We start from the raw sequence: 15210 nt of genomic DNA, 5'->3' as shown, positions 1-15210 counted from the left end.
TTATGGAAGAATTATTATTATATGTTATTTTCATTTTATTCCTGGGCTCCCCTGCAGGTAAGGAGTGTAATTCACTTTTATATCACTGGTGTGAATTCACATTGGACAACTTCTACAAGCATTTGTTGACAAGCTGAGAGATAAAGAACAAAAACTAAAAGTAAAAAACTAAACAAAAAAACGTCAACTAAAACAGTACAGTAATATTCTAGCACTAATATGACTCAATACTACAGTCAGTAAAACATTAGGATAATTCTGAATCTATTATTTAACGATACAGTTGCTTATATTATTTTTAATCATACTGTAAAGGATCTTTTCCTCCTCAAAAATGTTTTCTAAATGTTTAATATTATTCACCAGCTAGCTGGAAATATTTTACTTTCGCCTTTAACTGAACCAACCTATTAAAGCAACACTATGCAACACTGTGCAACACTATGCAACCAAATCAGAAGCTAAGATTCAAAAGCAGTAGCTATAGCTACTTTAAAATATAAAATATATAAAATATATTAATACTGTAGCTTGAAGGACATTTTTATTTTTTTAAGAATTTTTATTATGTTTAAGGATAATTCTAATAAAAAAAAAAACTACAGCACTCCATAAGACTGTATAAGTTTTAAACTGTTTTTTTTTTTTCAAAATCGATTAATAAACCCCTCTTTTGTGACAACTAACAGTGAGAGAAGGCAAGAGACAATTCAAATTTAATAATTTGTGCATCATCAACACAACATTAATAATGGATACTGCATACACTCCATTTAATAATCTTACTATTGAAGAGCGAGCTCTTTTGTGTATTGTGCTGATAAACACTTTGGGTATTTAATGACTATATAATGGATGGTTAGCTTGTTTTTTTTCCCCATTCATAATCAGAGTGCGTTCACTTCTCTGTACACAGATCCATTCCTCATCACTCCACTCTGGCCTTTAATACAGAAGCAAATCTTCTTAGCATAGAAACATACAGCAATCAGACGGCGGAGAAATCGCAGATATCTGAGCCTGTTTTTATTTTTTCTGATACAGAAAGGAGGTCATGGCTCTTTATAGATGAAACACGGTTGAAATGTCTAGTGTGTATTTTTCGGTAAATGGTTAAAGATAATAATTACGGTGATGTTTACACTGAATCACTCTGCTATGCAGGGAAGGTCAGATGATAATTTAAGAGCTGAATGTGTGAAGGACAAATATGACAGAAGTTACCTTCAAAAAGAGAATATGGTCGATCTGGAATACGACAGCCGTGTGTTCCATAGTCGAGACACCACTCAGCAAACTACAACACATACAAAGAGAGAGAGATCAGAACAATATGGAGGTGAAAGGCCGCAAGAAGTGCAAAACAGAACCAATATAATGAAGCGTAAATGTGGGCGTGTTTAGATTTGTGGCATGAACTACAAGTGTCAGCCTCCAGACAGACACAATAATAAAGTTCTATTCATTTTGCTAAAAATGTAAGCTATTTCATATATTCGATGGTCAAAACATCAAACAGTCAACAAACAAACTGCGAACTCTATTTTCTGTATTCAGCTTTCAGACAAATGTTTCATGTTGTTTGGTTTTGGCCAAAAATATTCAAATAAAACACTTGAATTCAATAATTAAGGACTTTGTTCCAATATAAGTTTCCCTTTTTTCTATCTCCAATATAAAAAATGACTTTGTATGGACAGTGAGTTTGTTTCAGAGAAACAAATGCATGCATAAAGAATTCAATCTTCTTGTTTTGACAAGACAACTCTTCACAAACACACTGCCAGATTTTCATTTAGCTTCATGACAGCCGTGCAGCATCCTCTCTGGTTTGTCACTGCAGAGATGAGAGCTGAGTCTGGAGTATTCTTCGTAGGGGAAAATAACTCCAGCTGTAAAGGTTACAGCAATGATGCAGGAGCAGCAGAGCCATTATGCTTTCATTACCTGGCAGTTCAGGCAGGCTGCAGTAATTATCAGAGCTCTAATAGAAAAGGGTCCCGCGCTACTGCCGAATACAGAGCATCAGTCTTCCCCTTTCAGATCAGAGCACCGTGTGCCTAGCTGTCCCTCTGGCAGGAACAGGAGGTCAGTCTGCAGGACAGCTCTGCCCTTCACTTCAGAACGGTTTCATGAGGGTCGACATGAGGAATAAAAAAGGAACAGTAGAGGCCAGAAAGTGCAACTTCTGCAGTGTTACAGATAAAGCTATACAGCAATGTAGCAATGCATCTTTACATGGAGGAGGTCACCATGAAATGAACTTCAGGTGCTGTATAATTAAACAAGTAGATAATATAATATAAGACTAACAGAAACCAGAAACTGCTTGCACATTAACTTACTTAGGATTCCATTTAATTTTGCCATTTCTTAGATTATTATATATTTTTCTAATATTTTCCCATTTTTTGTACCCAATTTGGAAGGCCAATTATCCAATACCCAATTAGATGAACTCTTCCATCACTAGCAGGGTTTATACATGTTTAACCAACACACTACAATTTTTTTTTCCATGCCAAGACAAAGACAAAACCGAAACATCAATGCAAACATGGATGATAAAACCAAAAAGCAACTAAAACTATAACTATAAATTAAAATAGCAGGCCTAAAGTAATTCTTATAAAAATGTTGACATACAATTTTTAATAATAAAATATGTGTCAGATCCTAAAAGCTCCATTGTGTAGGGCTAAAATTACTGAATTAACTGAAATTAAGCTGATGTATTTGTTAGCTAAAAATATAATTGTAGACCTAAGTTCCATGACTTTTCTAAAACTTTCTGGGTATTTTTATTTTTCCCAAACTTATCCAGGCCTGGAAATAGCTATTTTAAAATTCCATGGCTTTTCCAGGTTTTTCATGATCGTACGAACACTGACTAGCAATACAGACTAGAACATGCCTCCTCTGACCACCCAAAATTAGCACAGGGCTGTAGTCTTCCTTTAGATGTTACAGATGTTAGCAGGTTAACATTTTAACACAGTTACAATGTGTAGTTCTTTTGTATTTAGGAATTGCATACGGAAATAATGATGTTCAGCAGATGCACTTAAAGTAGGAGAAAGAAATGCAATGGTTCCACCTTTTCCCCTATACCAATATATTTTTGAAGTCTCTACAAAAAAGTATTACATTTTCTCTATTTCTATTTTACATTACATCACATTACATTACATTACATTTGGCAGACGCTTTTGTCCAAAGCGACTTACAATAGTGAAGTGCAAATAATAGAAGAGGTTAAGTACAAAAATAATATTGAAGTGCAAATAATAGAAGAGGTTAAGTACAAAAATAATAGAAGTTAAAAATAAAGCATCTATAGATAGGGCCTTAAGGAGGTCAGAGGGAAATAATGGGATAGAGGAGTAGAGAAGAGGAAGAAGGAGATGAGGTTAGAATTAGTTAGTTTGTTAGAGGTGTTAGGAGAGTAGGTTCTCTTTGAAGAGCTCTGTCTTCAGGAGTCTCTTAAAGATAGCGAGAGATTCTCCTGATCTGGTAGTGGAAGGTAGTTTGTTCCACCATTGGGGAACTCTGTATGAGAACAGTCTGGATTGCTTTGTGTGAGTGTTTGGCAAAGCGAGGCGACGTTCATTGGAGGAGCACAGCGGCCGGGAGGTAGCGTAAGCCTTCAGGAGCGAGTGCAGGTAGGAAGGAGCCTGTACTGTCATCACCTTGTAGGCGATTGTAAGCGCTTTGGATTTGATGCGAGCAGCAACCGGTAGCCAGTGGAGCTCAAAGAGCAGCAGGGTGACATGTGCCCGTTTTGGTTGGTTGAAGACCAAACGTGCTGCTGCATTCTGAATCATCTGTAGTGGTTTTACTACACAGGCCGGGAGGCCAGTTAGTACGGCATTGCAGTAGTCGAGGCGTGAGATTACCACAGCTTGTACCAGGAGTTGGGTGGCCTGTTGCGTCAGAAACGGTCAAATTTTTTCGATGTTGTAAAGCGCAAAGCGGCAGGATCGAGCAACTGAGGCCACATGGTGCGTGAAGAGAAGCTGGTCATCAACCATGCCACCCAGGTTCCTAGCAACCTTTGTCGGTGAGAGAGAGAGAGAGAGTCGATAGTTATGGCAAAGTTGTGTTGAATAGAAGGTTTTGCTGGTATGACCAGAAGTTCAGTCTATGAGAGGTTTAGTTGGAGGTGATGTTCCTTCATCCATGCGGATATGTCTGAGAGACACTGTGATATTCGTGCAGAGATTGAGTGATCATCGGGTGAGAACGACAGGTATAGCTGAGTGTCGTCAGCAAAGCAATGGTAGGAAAATCCATGTGAGCGGATAACCCGACCTAGAGAGGTGGTGTATATTGAGAAGAGAAGAGGTCCCAGTACCGAACCCTGGGGAACAACAGTGGATAACGAGTGGGCTGGGGACAGCCGTCCTTGCCATGACACCCTGAACGAGCGCCCAGTGAGGTACGATCTGAACCATTACAGTGCATTGTCTGAGATCCCCATGTTCGAGAGTTTAGTTAGGAGGAAGTCATGGTTGACTGTGTCGAAAGCAGCAGAGAGGTCCAGCAGAATGAGCACTGAGGACTGTCCTGCAGCTCTAGCAGTTTTTAACGCTTCTGTCACAGACAACAGAGCCGTCTCAGTAGAGTGCCCTTTCTTGAAACCAGATTGGTTCTGGTCCAGGAGGTCATTTTGGGTGAGGAAGCCAGAGACTTGATTGAGAGCTGCTCTTTCTAATGTTTTAGAAAGAAAAGGCAGTAGTGAGACCGGTCTGTAGTTATCAACCTGGGCGGGGTTGAGAGAAGGCTTTTTAAGCAGTGGTTTGACCTGTGCTTGTTTAAAAGCAGTCGGGAACACACCAGATGTTAAAGAGGCATTGATCGTGTGATTAATAGCCGGAATGATTGCAGGTGCAATGGTTTGCAGAAGGTCTGAAGGAATCGGGTCAAGTGGACACGTAGTAGGACGGCTACGCGTCAGAAGAGCCAGTGTCTCGTTCTCAGTGAGAGGAGCGAACGAGGAGAAAGCGACGCCTTCGGTAGAGGGATACCGGGCAGCAGAGCATGATGTAGGACTGCTACATGTCGCATCAGTAAACTGTCTGCTGATAGCTGCCACTTTCCCAGTAAAGAATGAGGCAAGAGCTTCAGCCGTAAGGCAGGTAGCCTGAGGAGGAGGTGGAGGGTTGAGTAGTGTTTTGAATGTAGCAAATAGTTTCCGGGAGTCTGTGAGGGAGCTGATTTTTTTGTGATAGAATTCAGCTTTAGCAGCAGTGAGGCTGGCTGAAAAAGAAGCCAGGAGCAGTTGGTAGTTTTTTAGGTCTGTCTGGTTTTGCTTTTTTTGCCATTTTCTTTCAGCAGCTCTGAGTTTGGAGCGTAGTTCCCTGAGCGTGTCATTTTTGAGCCATGGCTGCGGTTTGCTTGGTTTAATGGCTCGAGATGTTTGAGGACAGAGGTCGTCCAAACAGGAGCTTAATGTGGAACAAAGAGTATCAGTGGCATCATTAACATTGAGTGATGAAAATGAGCCTAGTGGAGGCATATTGTCAGTCACCAGCGAGGAGTACTGGTCTGCTGGGAGATCTCGAAGATTTCGGCGGAACGAGACCATAGTAGGAGTAGCTGTGGGTTTTTTCGAAATGCGAACGTTGAGTTGCATGAAGAAGTGGTCTGAGAGGTGTAGAGGAGTGACAGTTAAAGAGTCGGTGTCACAGTTACGAGTGAAGATCAGGTCTAGATGTTTGCCAGCTTTATGTGTTGGAGGGCTGGGGACCTGCTCCAGATCGAAAGACTGCATGAGGGATGAGAAGTCTGTGAAGCTGGTACTGTCATGATGGATGTTCATATCCCCTAGAATGAGCATGGGGCAATCTTGCTCGGGGATAGAAGACAGTAGCATGTCAAGTTCATGTGTGAACTCGCCCATTTGTCCAGGAGAACGGTAGATGACAACGACAGTAAGTTTTGATGGAGTATTAACCAGTGTGGCATGATACTCGAACGAGTTGTATGAGTTTGCAGGTAATAGTGGAGTGTATTTTAAGCCATTCGCGAGCAATAGGCCAGTTCCACCTCCTCGTCCTGAGAGACGAGAAGTATGGGTGAAGGAATAATTATTGGAAAGTGCCGCCGGAGTAGCAGTGTTTTCAGGTTTAATCCAGACCTGGATTACAGACATTCTGCCCATGCGAGCTAAATGGTTTGTTGGTGCAGTGGTATGTATTTACTAGGGAAAGAATTACAAAAACTGGGAAATTGGTACTCAAACTGAAAGGACTTATCCAAATGTTTTTGTAAATCTGTTTGATTTCCATATATTCCATATATTCCAAATTCCATAGGTCCTTTACAATTCCTGGTCAATTCCATGAAGAATGGATCAGTAAATATATTTAAAATTTTAAGTTAGAATCAATTATGTTAGTTATAATCTATTAAATAAATACCTATATGTGGCATATAATAAAGTAGAAACAAAATAGGTAAAAATCTGAGAAAAATCCAAGCTGTTGTTGGTGATTGGCTCTGGGGAATGGCATTAGCTCACAGGGTTGAATAAAGAGCAGAGGTGTGTGAATCTGTGTGACAGTGCTGAGAGGCTGAGGAGGGCGTGACTGATCCTACAGTAGTGCTTCCGGCCAGCATGCTGAAGAGCTGAAGAGCCAAGAGCAAGTCAATATGAAGCCACAGCGCTTTAGTGCTCTAATGCAGCACTCTGCAGGGGCGGGGCTTCAGTAACATCATGCCCCCAGACCTTAAACTTTTACACAAAAATGAATTAAACCTTTATTTGTCAAGTTATCACTTCTAGTTCTTCTGTTTCTCAGCATACTTTATCATTCTCCTTATACCATGTTCTTCAACAGTCAGGTTCACCACAGAACACAGAATATTATTTGGTTAGTGGGTCATTCTCAGCACTGCAGTGACACTGCATGGTGGTGGTGTAGGAGGTGTTACTGTGTGTTGTGCAGAAATAAATGAATCAAACACAGCAGTGCTGCTGGAGTTTTTAAACCATATTAGACACTTCTACCTACAGCTCTGGAAAAAATAAGAGACCACTTAAAAATGCTGAGTTTCTTTGATTTTACCGAATTGAAAATCTCTGGAATATAATAAAGAGGAAGATGAATGATCACAAGCCATCAAACCAAGCTGAACTGCTTGAATTTTTGCACCAGGAGTGGCATAAAGTTATCCAAAAGCAGTGTGTAAGTCTGGTGGAGGAGACCAAGCCAAGATGCATGAAAACTGTGATTAAAAACCAGGGTTATTCCACCAAATATTGATTTCTGAACTCTTAAAACTTTATGAATATGAACTTGTTTTCTTTGCATTATTTGAGATCTGAAAGCTCTGCATCTTTTTTTGTTATTTCAGACATTTCTCATTTTCTGCAAATAAATTCAGAAACTGAAGTGGTCTCTTAATTTTTTTCTAGAGCTGAAGTTACTCCACTTTGTAGACGTACTCACACTGCCCACAGTACACTGTTGGCTATGGACTACGCTCAATTGGTGGACTATCCAGCAGATGCTCAGTCCAGCAGTGACACTGAGGTGTTTAAAAACTCCAGCAGCACTGCTGTATCTGATCCACTACTACCAGCACAACAAACACTAACACAGCATCATTATGTCAGTGTCAATGCAGTGCTGAGAATGACCAACACTCAAACAAAAGCTGCTCTTTGCTGGTCTCTCCTGTGGGGCTCTGACCATTAAAGAACAGAGTGAAATGTTGGTTGGTTGTTGGGGTTTTATTGCCACTCCAGCACAAATGTGGCTATTTGTGGAATACACTTGGTTTTATATGTCTAGATAGAGTACAGCATGATAATGGAAATGTAACTCATTACATATGTATTAAATTTGATGTTTGAGGTTGAGATATGATAAAAACTTTAAAAATCTTTCCCGGTTGTTTTTTCCAAAATGGTCCTTTATGTTCTTTTCTTGATAGTAAAATTGTCTTACATGGTTACAGGCTGGACAGTCGATGTGTTTCATAGTTAGTGGGATGTTACACGGTTGACAAGATGGTCAGAGTGAAAGGAAGATAATACATTGTGCAGAGAAGTGCTAAGTGATGAGATGTAAAAATAAAAGTTTAAACAAGAAACTGGTTTTAATCATGTGGCCTGAGCCTCAGATATCTCTTAGTTTTGGGAGATAACCTCAAAAAAATACCTGATTTACCAACAAGACAATTTAAGAATGACTTGAGAGGTGATGAAGTTCAGATGACGTCATTAACAGCATAATCACCTGATTTAAATACCACTGAGAACTTGTTGGACTGTGTTAGTAAATGTGTGAAGACGAAAAGGCATCTAGGTCATCTATGAACAGCAGTGAATAATGTGTGGGAGGATCTAATAAATACTCAGAAGTTCATAATAAAAAGCTCAGAGTGCAGATAAATCTGTAATGTAAATGTACGACGCAAATCCCAATACTTTCCTTGGTCATTCACCTTATCACTTTTTTGTGGCCTATATCTTAAAGATGCACCCTCAAGCACTACTGTCCTCGTTATTTCAGCTGACCAGAACTTAAAACTCAGAGGTCAAACAGTAGACACAAAAACACCTGAGTTGGCAAAGTCTTTCTGTACTTGTTTTAACTGTGGGAGACAATGAAACCAAGAAGAAAGGATTAGTTTCTTTTGTTTACTTGCTTTTTCTTTTGTTCACTCCCCTTTTCAATGCAAAAAAAAAAAAAAAAAAAAAAGCTCCTCTGAGTCTTCTGCTTTCTCCAAAATATCCAATGAAGCAAATCTGATTTTAAATTGCTGTTTAAATTATAATGAATTTACCTTGTTTACTTGTCCTTTACCAAGACTGGGCTTTATCACTCTTACTGCTAGATAAAATACAGCATGTAACCATAGTAACAGACTTTTTCTGATGTTGCCAAGAGAAGTGCACAAACTTGCCGATATTATATGTATGGTTACAATACATGGGGTTACGATTCAAAATATCGCAATATATTGGGCTACAGTAAGCAATGCGATATATTGTGAATGTTTAAATATTTTTTTGACAACTCTCACAGAATAAAAAAGACACTATGATATTTATAAAAATCTAAATAAAAATAAAGTTTACGTTTTAAATTTATTTTTTTAGTGGGCATCTGCTATCTGGATGGCAGTGTTTAAACACAACACTAAATAAACCACCATATATCCATTGCTCATTATTTCAGCGGCATAAAACGGTCATAAATCGCAATTTTCTCAACTATCATATAATAGTCTCTAGTGACAGGCCTATGTTTAGTACATTCATTGTATTACACAACTGGTTATTCACACACTCACACACAGAAATACACAATCATTCTGCCTCTCACAAGTAGTTTTAAATATGAGCAATGGGCGAGTGAGCAATTTCCTTCAACATGGAGACCTGCGCAAGTGCAGAAGCCAAAAAAATCTGTAAAATTATGTTTTTTATGTATTACAGAGCCAAACGCTGCAATGAGATTTCTGCTGAGAGGTTACTATAAATAAGAAGACCAATACGTGCTTCAAATGTGTCTGTTTTCAGATAAAGTACCATCCTTCACCCAATCAGATTGCTGTTTGTGCCATTAGCAGAGGAGGGTTAATGTGCAAGTGAGAAAGCTCCCCTTAATACAGAGATCTGCGCAAGTGCAGCAGCCATAACAATCTGTAAAATCATGTTCTTATGCATTATTGAGCCAAACGCTACAATAAGCTTAATCATGAGGTTTTTTTTTTTATCAGATGTGACAAGAGATATGAACAGGTTTCTAAACTGGAATTTGACCTTTTTCCAGTATTTAGGTCTTTCTCCAATCATAGCGAAGGGAGCCTGGTCTTGTGTGACTGGAAAAATTAAGCGCATGCTTAGTTCTGCAGTTGACTTCCAGTGTATACAGTGTATATGTTTGTATATTTTATTTCTACCATTATACAATAATTACTGATTTTCAACTAAATGCTATGAAGCATTTTCTTCATTTCACTGTATCTGCAACCAGATCTGATTTTGTAAAGTATATTTATCTTTTCTCTCAAGACACAATACATTTGAACAGAAGTGTAGATTTACCTTTTAAAACTGTAAATGAAATGTAATTAACCATGAATTGAGCATAGACCAACATTATGCAACACATGCATTATGTTTAAAAGCACAACAGACCCAAAGAATGAACACACATGTACACACACTCAGATGCATCATAATGTGTGTGTGCTGCTTCAGCTGCATACCTTGCAGGCTCGGTACAGGTATTTGGGATCCTGTGTGAGTTTGTAGAGGGACAGGAAGGCGTATCCATTACCGGCCGTGCCGTGACAGATTCCGTATCCTTTCCTCAGTAATCCTCTCTGCCAAATTACCTCCCCACAGTCCACCGCATCCTTCACGTACTTCTCATCCTTAAACACCTGATAACACACAAATATACAACAACAAACAGAGAATTTAAATATATATTTTTATTTTTTTAAATATATAAAAGCTGTCAAAGGATTACATTAACAGCTTATCATACATTACAAGAATATAACCTCAATAATGTTTGATAACCTCAATACTGCCCATTGTGTTTACTTAGTGATAAGAGCCCATTAACATGAATACGCCAGATATGCCAACTCTGTCCTTCATTATTTCTGAAGGATATTTAAACATGTTATATTTCACTTCATATTTTCATACAGTTTTCATACATAGTGTATACATATCCTTAATAATTCTTTAAATCTTTAAAATAAGTCCTCTGCTCATGTTAGTGGCATAAAACGGTCATAAACCACAATTACTAGTGCATCTTAAAAATGATAATATAATTGAAAAGTTACTTTATTTCAGTAATTCAGTTCAAAATGTGAAACTCATATATTATATAGCTGTATTACACACAGAGTGATCTATTTTTATTCTATGCATTTATTTCTTTATTGTTCTATTGTTGATGATTATGGCTTACAGCCAATGACAACCCAGAAATCAGTGTCTCAAAAATTAGAATATTATATAAGGTGAATTGGTACTTTTGGCAGTGTGCCAAGTCCTGCTGGAAAATGAAATCCACATCTCAATAAAGATAAGATTTTGTGGGAAAACAATGCACTGACTTTGGACTTATATATAACACAGTGGATCAACACCAGCAGATGACCATCCAGCCAATGATCTCTCCAAACCATCACTGATTGTGGAAACGTCACACTAGACTGTGTGTCTCTCCACTCTTTCTCAAGTATCTGATCCCTTGATTACAAATAATATGTAAAATTTACTGATGATCAGTGATGGTTTGGAGAGACATGTCATCTGCTGGTGTTGATCCACTGTGTTATAGTAAGTCTAAAGTCAGTGCAGTGTTTTCCCGGAAAATCTTACAGCACTTCATGCTTTTATGGAGATGCAGATTTCATTTTCCAGTGGAACTTGTGTGGACAGTGTGCAGAAGTAAAAGTATGTATAAGAGTATATCGTCATTGTCGATGAAAATCTCGAAAACAGCACGTTTTCCATTAACAGATAAAGTTTTATCTGTCTTGTATAGTCAGTCAATGAAAAAAGAGCTTCTCTCAGGTTATTTTGAATAATTTCTATTGGTCCATTCATCAAGACATTTAGACAGTGTTTGTATGGGACAGATTGTGTATTCAAATTACTTAGCAAACTAAAAATCATCAGAAATGGAGATTTTTTTTTTTTTTTTTTTTTCATTGGACAGGGACGATAGTCCTGAGAAATATCTCTATATTGAGTGTATTACTGGCTGGTTAATATGCTGCCAGCATCACAGCACTCTGTATGCAGCACTGCCTTTAGAGCTCATGAGTGACAGCTCAAAAAAAAAAAAAATTCAAAACAGCTCAGACTCAATCTGCAAATACTTGCAGCCTTTAAAATCAAAGGCCGCTGGGTATTTTGAGCAGCTTGTGATTGCAGAAGCTGCAAAACTAACGCTACAAGTTAAGAGCTACAGAAGAAAAGTGCTCCAACAGGAATCCACCCGAGGGCAGACTCTGAAGCTTAAACACACATTAGCCGTTCTTCTACGTGCCTTCGGAAAGAGGGAAGGAGGGGAAAAAAAAGTGAGAGAACCGAAAGAGTGACGGCTGAAAGACACCCTGTCATTTATCGTAGTGCCAGAGTTAAACACGTTACTGAGGAAATGCAGTTTCCAAATATAACACATGCTCAATTTCTCCCACCAGCCCTCAGGCACGGCCTCTTCCTGAGAAAAAGAGCAAAAGAAAGAGAGAGAAGGAGAGAGAGAGAGCAAGCAAATGTACCATCTGTCCATATCCGAGTGGGAAGGAGTGATGGCAAGAAAAGCGAAGAAAGCTTTTCATAGAAGCGGACAAACATTAGCTGCGGTAAAAACTCTGCTATTACAATCCAAACTGTTTAACAGAGCAGATAAGACACAAGGACGAGTCTCGCTGACTGTGATGAATCACCCATTTCTGGACTAATGTGTACATTACATCTATGAGACAGCAGAAGCAGTAATGCAGGGCTCTGATTACAGACTGGCAGTTACATTACAAAAAAATGTAGAGATTTTGACTCCTGGAGCTCGTTTTCATGTTGATGAGTCGCAATGATGACCCTTTCTGACAACATTACAGAGATCTTCATACTGGAGCTCTTTTACACTGGACTATCTGGACTATACAGGAGTTACTCAGGTTCAGCCACAAGATGTCAGTGTGGACTGCTTAGTTTAGTGTGTGAGAGAGAGTGAACGAGAGAGAGAGAGAGAGAGAGAGAGAGAGAGAGAGAGAGAGAGAGAGAGGGAAAGAGACAGATAAGAGATCTATAGGTTTACAGATACACTATGAGGACAAAAGTATTGAGACACCTGAAATCAGGGGTATAAAAATAAAAAACTATTGTGTCTTTGTTGAAGTCTCTACTGTTTAGAGAAGACTTTCTTTTTCTTTGGATCAATTTTAATATACTTGATTTTGAAATAAACAATGAATATGCAATCATTTTTCTTATTATAGTGAATAAACGGCAGTGCCGTATCCTGATTACTAATCTTATTGACATTATTGATACTGTATAAATTTCCTCCTCATCATAAAAGGGACTGCCTGTTTCATTATTTTTCATGCTTTTTCATGCATACGAAATAAAAGGTTTGTGCTGATTTTATTAAGATCCTTTAGGCCTAATTCTCATTATTGTTCATAACTCGAATGCTTTAGATTTCATTAAATTAATGTTTTTATTTGAAATGCTGGGCTTATTTAAAAAATAAATAAATAAATAAATAAATAAATTTTATATATATATATATATATATATATATATATATATATATATATATATATATATATATATATATATATACACACACAGGTGCTGGTCAACGAATTAGAATAATTTGAAATTATTGACACAAACTATGACACTGTTGTTTTATTGAATTAGAATAATGGAGAAACCGTTTCATTGAATTAGAATAAATGCTCGAATTTTTGTTTTCTGTGAAGAGTGTTCACTGTGCAGTATAAAGTCAGGGTTGAGTAGAATTTCTAAGTTGTAAAATCAATCATGGGTAAGCAGCGCGACCTCTCAACCGGAATAGTGGCTCAAATTCAAGCCCTTCGCCAACAAGGCTTGACCCAAACTAAAATTGCTGAGCAGCTCGGCATCAGCCAGTCTTCCGTCTGCAAAGCTCTCAAGAAAAACTGCAGCAAGCGCACCAACTGTTCCGGCGTCCGAAAAACTTCTGCTCGCGACAACAAGCAGCTGAGAAAGATCGCAGTCAGCAACCGGTTCAAGTCCACTTCCGAGCTCACCGACTTGTGGAACAAGCAGGCCGGCGCTGACGTCTCCAGATCAACCACTTACCGTCGTCTACGCGAACTCGGCTTCAAATCTCGCGTTCCAGCAGTAAAACCGATGCTGAACAAGAAACAAATGGAGAAACGGCTGAAGTGGGCCAAAGAACACGGCGAGTGGACTGCTGTAGACTGGCAGAAAGTGGTCTTCAGTGACTAATCACGCTTCTGCATCTCCTTCGGTGACCAAGGTCCTCGTGTCTGGCGTCGTGGTGGCGAAACCTACAACCACGAGTGCGTGAAAAGATCCGTCAAGTTTCCCCAGAGCGTTATGGTCTGGGGATGCATGTCCGCTCGAGGTGTAGGGAAACTCTGCTTCCTCAAGAAGACTGTCAATGCTGCCGTATATCAAGATGTTCTGGAAACGTTCCTGATTCCGACTGTTGAGGAACAGTTCGGCGAAGAAGACTTCATATTTCAACAGGATCTTGCACCGGCTCATGCGGCAAAGTCGACCAAAGATTGGTTCACTAAAAAACAGCTTGAAGTTTTGGCATGGCCGGCCAACTCGCCTGACCTCAATGTCATTGAAAACCTTTGGGCCATCGTCAAGAGGAAAATTTGCGACAGAAAGCCTACTACGCTGGACCAACTGAAGCAGAACATCGCCACTGCCTGGGAAGCTGTGAGTGCGGAAACTTGCGACAAGCTGGTCAAATCGATGCCGCGGAGACTTCAGGCAGTCATACAAGCCAAGGGGGCAGCCACAAAATACTGAGAAAGTGATGATTGTAATTATAATAAAAATTATTCTAATTCAATGAAACGGTTTCTCCATTATTCTAATTCAATAAAACAACAGTGTCACAGTTAAATGGCCTAAATGGGCCTTTTGGAAAGCTCAGCTGAGCAAATTTTTTTTCCAGGTAACGAGTTCTGTGATTAGTCTAACGAGTAGGACAGGTGTGGTGAACACCTGATTTGCTTTCTGCACAAAAAATGCATTCAAAGAATTTCACGATTGCACTATTTCAAATTATTCTAATTCGTTGACCAGCACCTGTATATATATATATATGTATATATATATATTGAAGAAGTTTACAAACACAGTTTAAATAATAATTCAATTTCTAGAATCTGAAAAATCACTGACCTCTACTGTTTTGTAGGATTTGACTGCATTAAGCATAAACAGCGCTACTATGGTCATGATACTGGATAATCATAATTTTATTCTAATACAGTCCTACTTCTCTGCAGCTTAATGCTGGAGGTCTTTATACTTCTCCACTCCAAAACTGGCAGTAGGTAGATGCTTATCTGCTTTATGGAGTCCTATTCTACTAGCAATACTTCACTACAAGGACCAGACAAGCCGTGTGTGTGTGTGTGTGTGTGTGTGTGTTTGCACGTTGCATCTGTGTGAGCATTTGG

The 15210-nt window shown here is 38.9% G+C and overlaps 1 protein-coding gene across 1 annotated transcript in view; it reads right to left on the bottom strand.

The window, feature by feature from the left end:
• Positions 1-15210, bottom strand: part of lancl2 (LanC lantibiotic synthetase component C-like 2 (bacterial)) — a 59154-nt gene that overhangs the window by 3642 nt on the left and 40302 nt on the right. Inside the window, exons 8-9 of the mRNA XM_007233389.4 lie at positions 10228-10404; positions 1225-1297 (exon numbers count right to left, since the gene is read on the bottom strand). Coding sequence (XP_007233451.3) covers positions 1225-1297; positions 10228-10404 — 250 coding nt within the window. The remainder of the gene's footprint in view (positions 1-1224; positions 1298-10227; positions 10405-15210) is intronic.

Source organism: Astyanax mexicanus, chromosome 6 (assembly GCF_023375975.1).
Source record: "Astyanax mexicanus isolate ESR-SI-001 chromosome 6, AstMex3_surface, whole genome shotgun sequence".
NCBI lineage: Eukaryota > Metazoa > Chordata > Actinopteri > Characiformes > Acestrorhamphidae > Astyanax > Astyanax mexicanus.
The sequence above is the reverse complement of the archived record's forward strand: the minus strand, read 5'-3'. Positions and strand labels throughout refer to the sequence as shown.